This window comes from Sitophilus oryzae, unplaced genomic scaffold, assembly GCF_002938485.1.
Source record: "Sitophilus oryzae breed Bouriz unplaced genomic scaffold, Soryzae_2.0 scaffold_1297_pilon_pilon, whole genome shotgun sequence".
NCBI classification, from domain to species: Eukaryota; Metazoa; Arthropoda; class Insecta; order Coleoptera; family Curculionidae; genus Sitophilus; species Sitophilus oryzae.
In genome coordinates, this window is record NW_022145945.1 from 10,583,377 (window position 1) to 10,597,066 (window position 13,690).

General features: G+C 33.5%; 1 protein-coding gene across 1 annotated transcript in view; it reads left to right on the forward strand.

Annotated features, from left to right (window-relative positions):
• LOC115874754 (chromosome-associated kinesin KIF4-like) overlaps nt 1-13,690 on the forward strand; it is a 65,214-nt gene that overhangs the window by 35,529 nt on the left and 15,995 nt on the right. The window contains exons 5-6 of the mRNA XM_030890032.1: nt 2,388-2,506; nt 9,156-9,431. Of these exons, the coding sequence (XP_030745892.1) occupies nt 2,388-2,506; nt 9,156-9,431 (395 nt within the window). The remainder of the gene's footprint in view (nt 1-2,387; nt 2,507-9,155; nt 9,432-13,690) is intronic.

Here is a 13,690-nt window from a genome sequence, read left to right on the forward strand (position 1 = left end):
TTAAGTAAATTCCAGAACGCAATCGACTTTACAGAATAAAATAGTGAGTGTATATGACAAAATTTTCGAGCGCCTCTCAAAATATTTCAAATTATTATATTATTTGCAATAGAAACTCATGTAGTAATTATAAAATAATAATAATTTGCTTGAAACTGCTTGTACTTGTGGCGACTATACATGTACATTCCATTGGTGCCACTATAACGTTCCGCCTTGTCCTTTGAAGTTTCCATTTGGCAACGCGAAGACACGAAATAGGAACGAAAAAATCAACAGAAACAGCTTCAAAAATGTCACAGTCACTACCTGATTTATGATGTTCATCAGTAGGATTATAGAATGATGTAGTTTTTGTTTCTGATGTTGATGCTTCGGCTCGCAGCGATTCCTTTTGCTTAATTCTTCGGTAGAAAGTACTAGAATATCTAAATTTCTTTTTATTCACCTTAGGCATTTTACAAAATTTTAATAAGGCTTAAAAGCAAGTAAAAGAAAACACTAAAACAGAGCAGCACACGATGCAATCTGAGGCAATTACATTTATTAGGGTATTAATATACCCTACTTTATAGTAACCATAACTTAATAGTTATGGTCACTATAAAGTATCCGTTTTTGATCCCGTGACTTTTTAGTGGCAATGGATGAGCGACGGCTACTTTATAGTGACCTAGGAAGGTAGCAGTAACCATTTTGCTACTTTCAATGCTACTATAAATTAGAAGTAACTAGGTGTCGTGTGGCCGAGACTACCCCGTAACTTAAATAGTTACTATAAAGTAACAAAACTTAATGAAAGCATTATGGTAGCACTTGTTAGTAACCCCTACTTTGAAAAGTTATTGTAAAGTTTTTGGACTTTTATGGTGTCATATTCGAAGATTCGGGTAGTTCCAGCCACTTCTTTAAATTACATGTTTGCGACTTGCAATCGGAGTGTTTATTTTCCACTTTTATGGTAGGTACCTATGCACTAACCTAACGGTCACTCGCGAAATATACTTCAAAGTGACTATTCCTTATAGAGTAACATTTTAAGTGGTAGAGTGGGCCTAAGATAGGGGCAGTGACATTTTAAAAAGGACTGGAAACCATATTTGCTAGTTGAAATGAAACCCCATGACCAATGGCGAAAAAATCGTCCGATTTAAAAGAAATTTGGTATGTCGAGAGATTGGACCAAGGCCAACTTGACCGTGTACGCCACGAGTCATTGTGACAGTTAGTTCGTGCACACGAAAGGTCGTCAAAATATCATGAAAAGAAGAAACAATCGTAAAAAAGTTTCACTTCAAAAAAAAAATGTAAAATGTAAAAAAAACTATTTCGATGACTTTCTGTTAAAACCAATGGCGTTCTGTTAAAATGACATTACATGAAATTAAACTCCAAATTCGCAATTATTACCTGCTCATATTTACCTAACCAAGGGTAAATTTTTTGTATAAGATTTCCGTTAGTTTTGTAATTTTTACTAAGATTGATGTTATATAGTGTTCTCGGCAAAAACCGATAGCCATACATTACTAAATCTAGAAATGCCTCAGCAGTATATTTATTTATATTGGATTGCAGATATCGGTTCTTTCATATAATAATATAATGTTTTTCCATTAAAAATATACTCAGAATACAAACATACATAAAAATACATAACATAAAAATCGTTACAAATGCCACTATGGCTCCGTTTGTTTTATAATGCTATACATTTTGAATTATAAATGTTTTGAAGATATTCTGAAAACAAAACACGCTATAAAGAACCCTCTTCAAAAATAATGACGCTACTTGTTAGTTGTTTTCACTTTGGATAACGATAGCCAAAGTTGGAAAAACTTAAAAACAAATTTTCCAGATGGGGTTTTCACGGGTTTTTCAGTTGTTACGTGGCCTTACGTGCGGAATTTTCGCGGTTTTAAGCTGGAGGAAACACGCGATAGCTTTTCCTAAGCAATATTCAGTTTCCTTTTTCCTTTTGTAACTTCGGCATATATTAGTTCCAACGCTTGATTATGTAAGTATGTACATGTGCATGTACAACTCCCCATTTTGCTTTCTAGTTTAATTGCATTTTACTCGCTTCTCATTTTGTCTCATATAATTTAATATGTCCTAATTTCCCACCTTAAAAGAGTGATTAAAATTGTAAAAATGATTGTGATACTAAATCTCTAGAGACGAATTAAGACGCAGGCAAAGACGAATTAAGATTATTAATTAAGAATTAATATATTATTTTAATTAAATTTAGATATTGACACCCTTATTTGCTTTCATATCTTAATAAATTTTATAAAACATATCTTTTACCATATAAGTGCTTATTTATTTTAATTTTAGTAATATAATAATGTTCAGATGTATTACTCTTTTGTTTTCAGTTATCTGGAGATATACAACGAAAGGGTGTCAGATTTGCTTCCAAAGGACGCCTCAGATCAAGATAGGACAAAGTCATTAAAGGTCAGAGAACATCCAAAAAAAGGACCTTATGTTGAAGGTTAGTTGCAAAGTACTTTCACAGAAAATAATAGGACTTTGTATGTAGGTATATGTTACGATGAAAGTCGGAAATTCAGTATATCAATAGGAAATTAATAACAATCGCTCGAAAATGCTAATAATTATTCACTGGATCAGTGAAGTGCTTTAAAGAAATTTGTCGATTTTTTTACTATAAGGTAGTATATGTATAAACCATCGCATTCTAAGTATGTTGAGTGAATTGAGAATTTTTTGAAGCTGATCTACTCAATCTTAAAATTACAAGAAACCGATAACAAAACAAAAACACCAAAATAAAAATATTTGCCTTTATACCTACTTAACCAAAGATTAAAGCCGGGACTCCATTAGCTAACACCCGACGCCACGCCACGCGATACCACGCTAAACCCACGTGTTGCGACGTGGGAATGGGTGACACATTTTGTAACACGTGTTAACACGCCTGAAATTTTTATTAGAGTTAACAAAGTTATCAGTAGGGTTACGAAAATACTAGAAGTATCGATACCCATACCGAAATTAGATTATAATTATAATACCAGTATAACCAATATATTCAGAATCGAATATCGATATTTAATAATAGATAAGATCAATTTTTCGTTGCCGACTTTTTCTGGATCTATCTTGTTATATCCGATGTTGAATCGATTCAAAATATCGATTTATTTTATTTTTGCAACATCCCTACATCAACTACAAAAGTAGATAGCTGCGGGACTAGAGAGGCAAGCGGGGAACAACACGCCGCGCCGTAACACACGTCGGTGAGATCTGGGAGAGACGAATCGGCCATCACACGTGTGATAGCGTGTTATGGCGTCGGATGGCGAGGCGTGTTGCCTAGTGTGTACGCAATACATGTAATTAAATGGAAAAACATACGCACACATCTTCATAACGTGGGGTAGAATGGCGTCGCGTGGCGTGGCGTGTTGGCTAATGAGGTCCTGGCATAACCGTCAAAAAGCATTAAATTAATATCTAGCCGGTAAAATTTTAAAAATTACAAGAAACCGATAACAAAATAAAAACACCAAAATAAAAATATTTGCCTTTATACTTAACCAAAGATTAAACTCAAAAAGCATCAAATGTCTAGCCGGTTCCGGGTAGCTGTCTATCAATCGACAAAAAGTGTTTTGATTACTTTGATTTCAACCTTTTTTCGTAATTCTGTAGTTTTTTTTTATTTCAATAAGAATTTGATTATTTTGAATGTATTGATTCTAAAATTGAATGAATTCTGAATTCAATTCGCGGCAATTCTGCACTTAGCTTATCGATAGTAAGTTACCAACAGCTGCTAGAAACTAGTAAAAACGCAAAGCGAATTTGAATGCTAGCATTCACTAGTAACAGTTTGTTTGGCTCGAATTTTCATATATCTGCAATGATTTAATATTTAAAAAAAACAACCTTAGAATATTAGTATTTGCACTCTATTTAGTATATTGTCTATTTAGTATATTTTTTGAGTATTTGCCCTCTATTTATATCATAGTTTCTTTCACATAAGCGACTTTGAAGGAAATTTGAGGCACTTCCCAATTAGGACGCCAATCTCCCAACTCCATCAATTCAATGCCCATTGGGGGGGGGGGGGTATGGTGGTAGCGCACCCCCCGCCAGCCCCTTATATATTAGCCTCTGAGCGTCTTATTTAAAACAAACATAACTTTGGGCAATATTTAGGTAATGGCAAATAATTGGATTCCACAGGGTGGTCCGAATTGTATTCCGGAAACTTCGGCGGCATATTCCGCAGATAAAAATAACTAAAAAAGTTCGTATAAATGTCTTAAAATGGTTAGTTTCGGATATACAGGGTGTAGAAGCTTTATTTTTATTTGGATTTTTTCAAAATAATTTCGGAAGTAACGTCAATATTTGGATGAAAATTGGGAGTTTTTTGACATGAGAAATGTCATATGGATGTCAAAATGGGATTTTGATATCCATATGATTCCTACTTGCAGAGGGCGCCACCTACATTTTTTTAACTGGTTTGAGGAGGAATAACTTTTCGTCCGTTCCTGTATAAAACTGCTGAGTAAAGAAATGTACACTTACGACGTTTTTTACGTAAAAAAGGTCTCTTGGGAAAAATCGCTATGAGTAATGGTTCTCGAGATATTTGGAATCGAAATTATCAATGCCTGTCATCATTGACATAAATTAAACATGTTGACTAAATAGTTATTAAACTGAAATCATAAATTTGAAATGTTTTTTGTCAAAAGTTCAACAGAAACTGTTTTATTATAATTTTTTAGAAGAAATTAGGATATTAATAATTAGGATTAATTTGAAAAAATAAAAAGTTTCCAAATTTATCATTTCAATCAAATAACTATCTATCAACATATGTTTATTTTTTTAATAATGACATGTATTTACTATTTCCATTCTAAATATCTTGAGAACGGTTGCTCGTAGCGATTTTTACAAAGAACGTTTTTTACGTAAAAACTCACGGAAATGTATATTTTTTCACTCAGTAGTTTTATACAGGTACGGACGAAAAGTTATTACTTTCCAAAACAGTTAAAACCTTTGAATAAGAAGACTAAGGAAGGAGCATATCAAAAATCTTAGGTACACCGCGATGCGCCTCAAATATGGCCGACTTAAATTCCGGTTTATCAGTGTCGTTCTAATTTTATTTAAAAAATGTAAAACTATGATGTAGGGTAGACGTGGGGTAGACTCAATAAGTCGTTGACAGCTAAACATAGACTCCCCACAACAGATAGTTATAATATGTTTATTAACATTAAACATTCGATGCGTTACTGCAGGTGTCACCAACGTCTACCTTGATCGTTGGATTAAGTATTAATAAAAGTTAAATGCAGAAACATATGAAGAGAATACATTGTGTTGTTCACCTCAGCTTACCGAGATCGTCGCCACAACTGACCAGAGCCTGATAACCGCATAGTACAGCATTGTCGTTGTTCTTCATTCATTTACGCCACCATCGCAGAATAGTCACAATACAGGTCGTTTGAAGACTGAATTGAGATACATTATGCTCCTTCCTTAGTCTTCTTATTCAAAGGTTAAAACCTTTGAATCTTCTTATTCAAAGGTTAAAACCTTTGAATAAGAAGACTAAGGAAGGAGCATAATGCTATCCATGTATTCATGCATGGTGGGCGGAAAAAGCGCCATAAAAGCTCTAGGTGGGGATCCTTTACAGTTCTGGTTTGACGATTCATTTACGGCGATTTGAATTTGATTTGAAATTTTGTGGATTTGTCAGTCTCTACGGAGCTTATTTTATGTTATTTATTATTTATTCTACTACTGATAGTTGTATAAAGGTAGTAAATCTAGATGGAAATTGTGGCAGCACTTAAATTAACAGTGACACTATCGCGATTTATCAAAAAAGACTCTAAAATAGTTGGTTGTGTAGCATGCGGTAGATCTCGGCAAAAATTGAGTGAAATAATGGAATAACTTTTCGCTAGTAAGTGACTATATAATATGCATACGTGTAGTAAACCGATCATTTATGAAATTCACTTAAATTAATTAAATTATATATTTTTCTTGCATTTTAGCTTTTATTTATTACTTGTCAAAGATTAGATGTCAAAGAATTTAGTTACGTTAATTTGACTTACCTGCTTCAGTAGCGTATCGGATGTTTGTTGTAATAAATAATTATTATAACTTATCTATTTTTATTAGAATTATATATTTTTATAACAATTTTAATAACTACCAACATTTATTCACAAAGTAAAATAAAACAACAAATTATTGAGTCTACCGTACGTCTACCCTACATCATAGTTTTACATTTTTTAAATAAAATTAGAACGACACTGATAAACCGGAATTTAAGTCGGCCATATTTGAGGCCCGTCGCGGTGTACCTAAGATTTTTTATATGCTCCTTCCTTAGTCTTCTTATTCAAAGGTTAAAACACATGTAGGTGGCGCCCTCTACAAATAGGAGTCATATTGACATCAAAATCAAATTTCTCAAGTCAAAAACTCCCAGACATCAAGTTTTGACGTTACTTCAGAAATTATTTGGAAAAAATCGAAATAAAAATGAAACTTCTACACCTTGTATCTCAGAAATTAAGCATTTTAGGACATACATTTATACGAACTTTTTTACTTATTTTTATCTGCAGAATATGCTGCCGAAGTTTCTAGAATACAGTTCGGAGCACCCTGTATATAAATAATACAGGGTGAGTCTTAAGTAAGTACAAATATTTTCAGGGCTGGTAGATCTCGATAAAAGAAACATATTTTCACTTTACCATTTTTCAAATGGGTCCAAAAAAAACGAGTTATTTAAGTTTGAAAATTTTGAGAGCCACCGGATTTTCTCTGTATTTCCATCCCTTTTAGTGCTGTAACTATGGTATCAGAGATTGAATTTATACCGTGGGAAAAATTGCGGTGAACAGGAAAATTTAAAAGAAAATGCACGATTTTCAACACCTGTTTTTGCGAAAAAAACCTCATGGACGTGTTCCTGGGGTCAAAATATACCACCCCTGAAAATATTTGCACTTATTTAAGACTCGCCCTGTATTGAAGCATGGTATGGACAATTTTAATTACGGGATCGAATGTGTTACGAAAAAGTCAATGTCCGCGAAAACCGCAATCTCTTATCTTCAGCAACAACAGAGACATCCGGCAAGAACACCAAAAATGGGAGAGCATATATGTACAGGGTGTCCCATTCTGGTTGAAATCGTACGGTATCTTCGTTATTCGTGAAGATAGAAGGGTGCGGTTTGCACAAACCTGTGCCACTTTTTTGTCAAACGAAAGATGCCGTCAACAAAATTTTCATAGCTCTCTTCATTTCTGAGCTACAGGTTCTTTTTGAAAATTTTGCAATTTGGGACACCCCCCGTATCTCTGTTATTGCGAAAGTAATCGAGAAGGTAAAAACTGTTTATTGTAGAACTTTTTACGTAGAATACAGTGGCGTAGTCTGTTATTGTACGAAAATAATATTTTTAAAGATATAAACTAAAGTTATGTTTTCTTAAATGAAACACCCTGTATATTTATAAATTATATGATCTGCTTTGCCATAAGCTTCTCAAAAATATATATCACTCTATATTTATTTTCACTATTTAGCGCAATATTTAAAAAAAAATATTAAAAGATCAAATTTATTAGTAGGCCATGATTGATAATAAAAGAAACTAAAGAATTATTAAAAGTATACTGCTATCTGTCTCTTGTTTTTTTTTTCCAGAGCCACTAATCAATTCTTTATATATTAGGGAAACTTAACTCTCTACCGCTGTTTGTAAATCTTGGAAGCTATCGTATCCGGACTTTTAAATATTCCTTTAGCTAATTTACGTGAAATATACTTTCAGCAAGATGGGGCTCCCCCTCACAAATTAACTTACAAAGAAAATATTATATTTTTGTCAAATTATTATTTCTCAAATCAATGAATTGGAACCAACGGATCCATATGATGACCTCTCTTATTCCCGGATTTGTCCGTTCTCGATTTCTGATTTTGGGGATTTTGGAAATATGAAATATATCCTGGCAACTAATACAATGTCGAACACCTGGAAAATGCTTTAATAATGCAAGCTTTTAAACATTTGCAAACCCATCCCGTTATAATAAATTTCGTTATAAAAAAAGAAAAATATATTCACAGATTCAGGGTAACAGTTCAAAAGTAAAATATATCAATTCCAAATAAAATTTTAATATTTTATAATATGACTATTTTAGTAAATACCATTTTGGGATTTTTTGTTATTTATCACGGCAGTGAAAATAAATATAGACTGATATATATTTTTGAGAAGCTCATAGCAAGGCATATGATTTATAAATATGCAGAGTGTTCTATTTGAAAAAAGATAACTCGAGTCCATATCTTCAAAAATATTTTTTTCGTAGAAAAACAGACTACGCCACTGTATTCTATGTAAAAAGTTCTACAAGAATCAGTTTTCACCTTCTCGATATCATCTATAATAACGGAGATACGGGGGCTGTCCCAAATTGCAAAATTTTCGAAAAACCCTGTAACTCAGAAACGACGAGGGTTATGAAAATTTTGTTGACAGCATCTTCCGTTTGACAAAAAAGTGGGAGAGGTTTGTGCAAACCGCATCCTACTATCTTTACTAATAACGGAGATACCGTATGATTTCAACTAAATTGGGACACCCTGTACAGTTCATAGAATTGAAAGTAAAATTACTACATTACATAGGTAATTAATAATTTAAAAAAAATTAAGTTGCTAGATATATTGTATGAGAAAAAAACGGCGACAATATGGTCGGTTGAAAATTTCGAGTAAAATAATTGACAATAATGTATTTAAATTCTAGCCCCCCCCCCTAATATAAAATAACGAAATATTGTTTAAAAATCGAAGCGAGTTTAAAACAACCACTACCGTAGTGAAGAGGGATATTACATGTTTCTACGTCTTTAAAAATAAGTCGAGACGAGACAAATTTAGGCGAGGAAATAGGAAGTAACCCTCCTCTCAGCCTTGGTCAATTGAGAAATATCATTCGCATTCCTTCCATGACGCATGCGATTTTAAGATCAGAGATAACTGGCCGTCTCTCTCGATGGTAACGCTTTTCTGCTCTCCCTAGGTCTAACAGAACACCCAGTATCTACAAGCGACGACATCCTCCAGCGTTTGGAGCAAGGAAGCTCAAGGCGCAAAGTAGGTTCCACAGCCACGAACCCGAGGTCCAGCAGGAGCCACTCGGTGTTTTCCGTGAGCTGCGAGGGGGTTAAGTTGCATCTGGTAGATTTGGCGGGCAACGAGAGGGCGGGAAGTAGAGGTTACGGCCCCAGCAGGTTCAGAGAGGGTGCAAACATCAACAAGAGTTTGGTAGCGTTGGGAAATGTTATATCGACCCTAGGTAAGTCCGATTATTGTGGAGTGTGAATATTTTGATATTTCATATGGATGATTTTCCCCTAGTGTTCTATTTTATGTTTCGTATTACTATTCTAATAGTACGGAAGCATTGTGTGTCCCGTGGGAAAGTTAATGAGGGGAAGGTACTAGTGGTACTAATCGATAGATAAGAACATGTAGTCCAATAATGTCGATGGTGACACTTTCACAAATGTTGCTTGTGGCTAAGATGACGCCATCCAAGATGGCTGTCGCTTCATTATGAACCAAGTGGCATATCTCGGTCCCTGCTCATTGTCGCACGATCTCAACGTGAAATAGACCTACGCACAACCTTAGGAAAGTATGAAATGTCAGCTGTGCCCAGATCCATGTTTGCATTAGACGGAATAATGCATCAGTGCGCAGCTAAAAGTAAATTAATTCAAATTTTGAAGTCTGTAGTGGAATTCACTGCCAAAGATTCTTTGTAATCTGCTCAAGTTCACCAATCAAATAACTGCGTTGCAATTGTAGACGCAATGGGAGAATTGCAGGCTCTTGATAAAACTAGCGCAGTGAAAACTTGTAAAGATCTTGCAGATTTGTTCGCCCAAAAGATCCAAAGGAAATACTGGTAATATGATAAACTTCATGTTATTTTCGACACGTACTTGGACGAATCAATAAAAAACCTTACTACGGTGTCGCAACACAGTACAAAATATGTGACACAACTGACATATCAAATATAAGTTTGAAAAAGTTGTCACATACTCGTGCCAAGGATGAATTAACCACCTATCTTGCACATACAATTCTTCAAGTCATGCCAAGATATTAGCAAAAAAATATGTTGTTTCATGGCGCACTGAAGTTTCTGCGACGCACTGCTCTTTGGATTGTTTAAAGAGTACTCAAGAAGAAGCCGACACAAAAATTGTACTTCATGCTATTAATGCGAAACTTAGAGGTACAGATACACTACTGGTATTTGCTAATGATACAGATATTTTAGTTTTGCTAGTGAGGCGCTATGCAAGGCTTCCCGAAAACACCTTTTTGTACCATCGTCAGGCGATGCAATATCAGTTAAAAACATATATATTTTACTCGGACCACTAAAATCTTCAGAACTGCCCGGGTTCCATGCAATATCTGGTTGTGACACCAACTGAAATTTGTTTGGAAAAGGAAAGTTGTCATACTGGAAGGCATTTGTTTGAGCGAATGAAGAAGAACTTACTGCCTTGCAGAAACTTGGTATCAGTGATTTAGTACCTGATGATGTTTTGCATCAGCTAGAAATATTTATTAGTCGAGTTTATAAAGCAAGCACTCTAACAAAATCATTTGCAGAATTACGATGGTCAATGTTTACAGCCAAACAAGCCCTTGGAGATAAGTTACCCCCCACTAGAAGTTATAATATATATACATGAAATATTATTTTTTCGCAATACTTTCAAGAATTAATTGTTTTTCTCTTTACTTTATCTTTCTAACAAGCCAAAAAAAAATGAAATCGGTTAAATAGCGGCGACGATAGCGCACATTGTCTATATTGCTAGGCGGCCATTTTGTTTAACGCACTCCAAACAAACGCAACATCTGTGACGGTGTCACCATAAAAATTAATGGAATACATAATTTTTCTGATAAAACAACTCCACTGGCACCTTCCCTTCATGAAGTTTCCCACGGGAAGCTGTTTTTATACGTTGTTATCCCCAACTATAAAGTCTGTGTCTAGATATCAATCACCACAAATATCACTATCTTCTTGGGATACAGTGTTCACTGGGATATACAATAATGAGCATATAATGTGGTAAAGCCAGGTTTGGTCTATTTAAACTGATGATGGTTGCAAAAAGCTGATAGAGTGACTAAAGCGGCCCTCACACGATCAATAATATTGTCAATATTTTGGATTATTGACAATATTATTGAGTGTTTGAGCGTAGATATTGATGTACTTTCAATATATTGATGGATTTTCGGGTCTCTGAAAATACTCGTCAATATTAAAGGCGGAGCTAGTCGTATTGACAATATTGATCGTTAGGTCGCATGATTGACAAAATTTGACTAGTTTATTCGTAACCATGGCGGAAGACGGAACATCGCCGTCGTTGTTTTCACCAGTTTTAGATCGCAATTATCAGGCTACCGTTTCTTATAACGTATTCTAGAAGATTTAGTTGACCGAACCCCTTTTTCTTTTTGGATATCCATTTTTTATATAACGTCTTTTCTTAAATTTTTTCCTCTATGTTTTCCATATTTTTTCTCACTGACTGACACTCACTGCCAAAATGACACGCTTTTTTATCTTTAATTTTTTGGCATAGGGTATAATTCACACTTAATATCTGCACAAAACTTAATATTGATATATGTATTGACCGTATCAGGCCAACTTTCAAATATTGATAAAATATTGACAATAAAAAACATTGACAATATTATTGATCGTGTGAGGGCCGCTTAAGACAATCCATCAACTTTTTTGTTACTACGGCATCAAACGGTTATAGCAAGTTATAGTCTCTATGGTTATAGTGCATAATTTGATCCAGTTTAACCAAATATATTTAAACTCGAGTTTATATATCTTTGAGTTTAACCTTAAGTTTAACGCAAAGACGCCACATAGGGATAGGTATTTGGTAATTTGCGTATAAAATCCGGTCAAAATTATTTCATGTTTCTTGAATAAAAACAGAATTTGCGTAATAATTATGATTTAATATAAAGTTAAATGCAAAATAACTAAAAATTATAATTCTTTACATATTACAGTTGCAGTTACTATACCTTCCATATTAGCTCCCTTCTGTTTCCCTTCCGTTTACATAAAATATATACTTGTATTCATTTAAAACTTCCCAATATGGCGGACTTCAGTATGGGAGGCTTAAAAAACGAAAATCTCTAGACTGGAATCGACTGTAGTTCAAATTGATAATCTGTGGTAAATCCAATTGAACTCTGACACTTGGCTGACGTTGACGTTTACGGTTCCTTTTTCTAAATATTTTCATTATTTTTTTAGTTTTTATTCAGAAATTCTACTTGATTCTGTTCTTTTATTTAACCTGCAGCCTGCAGTACTAATTATATTGTTATAAATAATCTTTTCACCGATCAAGAACGGAGGAATAGGCTGGAAGATATTCAAAATGTGTAAAACGCTTAAAAACGTATTAGAAAACATTGACTCGTCCACAAATTCGTGAAAATAAATTAGTCCAGATGTTTGTAAAAAGGTCCCTAATTATTTTGAGAAGTTTCCTCGTATCAGTAATTTTCAGGTTTGTAATATGTATATGATAATAAATTGATTAAAACTTTTATTTCAATTTCAGGAAACAGCGCGGGCCTTACAGATTGTTGTAAATCAATTTTAAACAGGTTTAAAAGTTGAGTTAGTAGAAAAGACATAAATAAGGTAATGTTGGTAATGGGACCAAAGATCAAATAACACTTGAAATATATAATATGTACAATAATTTTAAGTAGTTTTTATAAATCTGTTTGATATTTATTGCATTATTTTTATATTTCTTGAAATATATATTTTTTTACTTTACAGGATACACAAAGAATAATAAAAAATACAGTTACTCACTAAAAGCACTTAAGGTTTGTAACAGATGTAATTAGAATATCAAACACCAAACCAAATCAAAATTATGTTTTATTTTACTGGCATTCCTCACATTTGAAAGGAACGTCATTTCATAAATAAGCAGAAGGACATTGTATAGTACACTCTATATTAATAATTCTTTTTTATCCTATACTTGTTAGTTCACACATTACTTACTAGGTATAAAATTTAGTACTGATTCCAAACCTATAGTTGTGGTTGTGACATATTCTGATGTGTTTCTGGCAATTTAAAATAAGTTAATATTTAAACAAACATTTCTGGCATTCCTGACAGGAGTGTGAACACAAATTTAATAAAGGTATAATGTGGATAATGTTCTGATTATTACAGTTTGCATGGATGTTTTTGTATGTTGTTATTTTTAATAAAGTATATTTAATGAGTTTTTGTGTATTTCTTTTTCCCTCAGATGATTGTGTTCTAATCTTTATATATAAATTTTCATAAATTATATCTACAAAATTTATTACCTTATAACTTTTTGCTAAAGACTTTGTAGTTGATACAGTTTAACAGTATATAAAAGAACTATTTAAATAAGATGTTTGAAAATATATAGCTGTTTTTGCACACATCAATTCAATTTGTGATTAACTGTACTG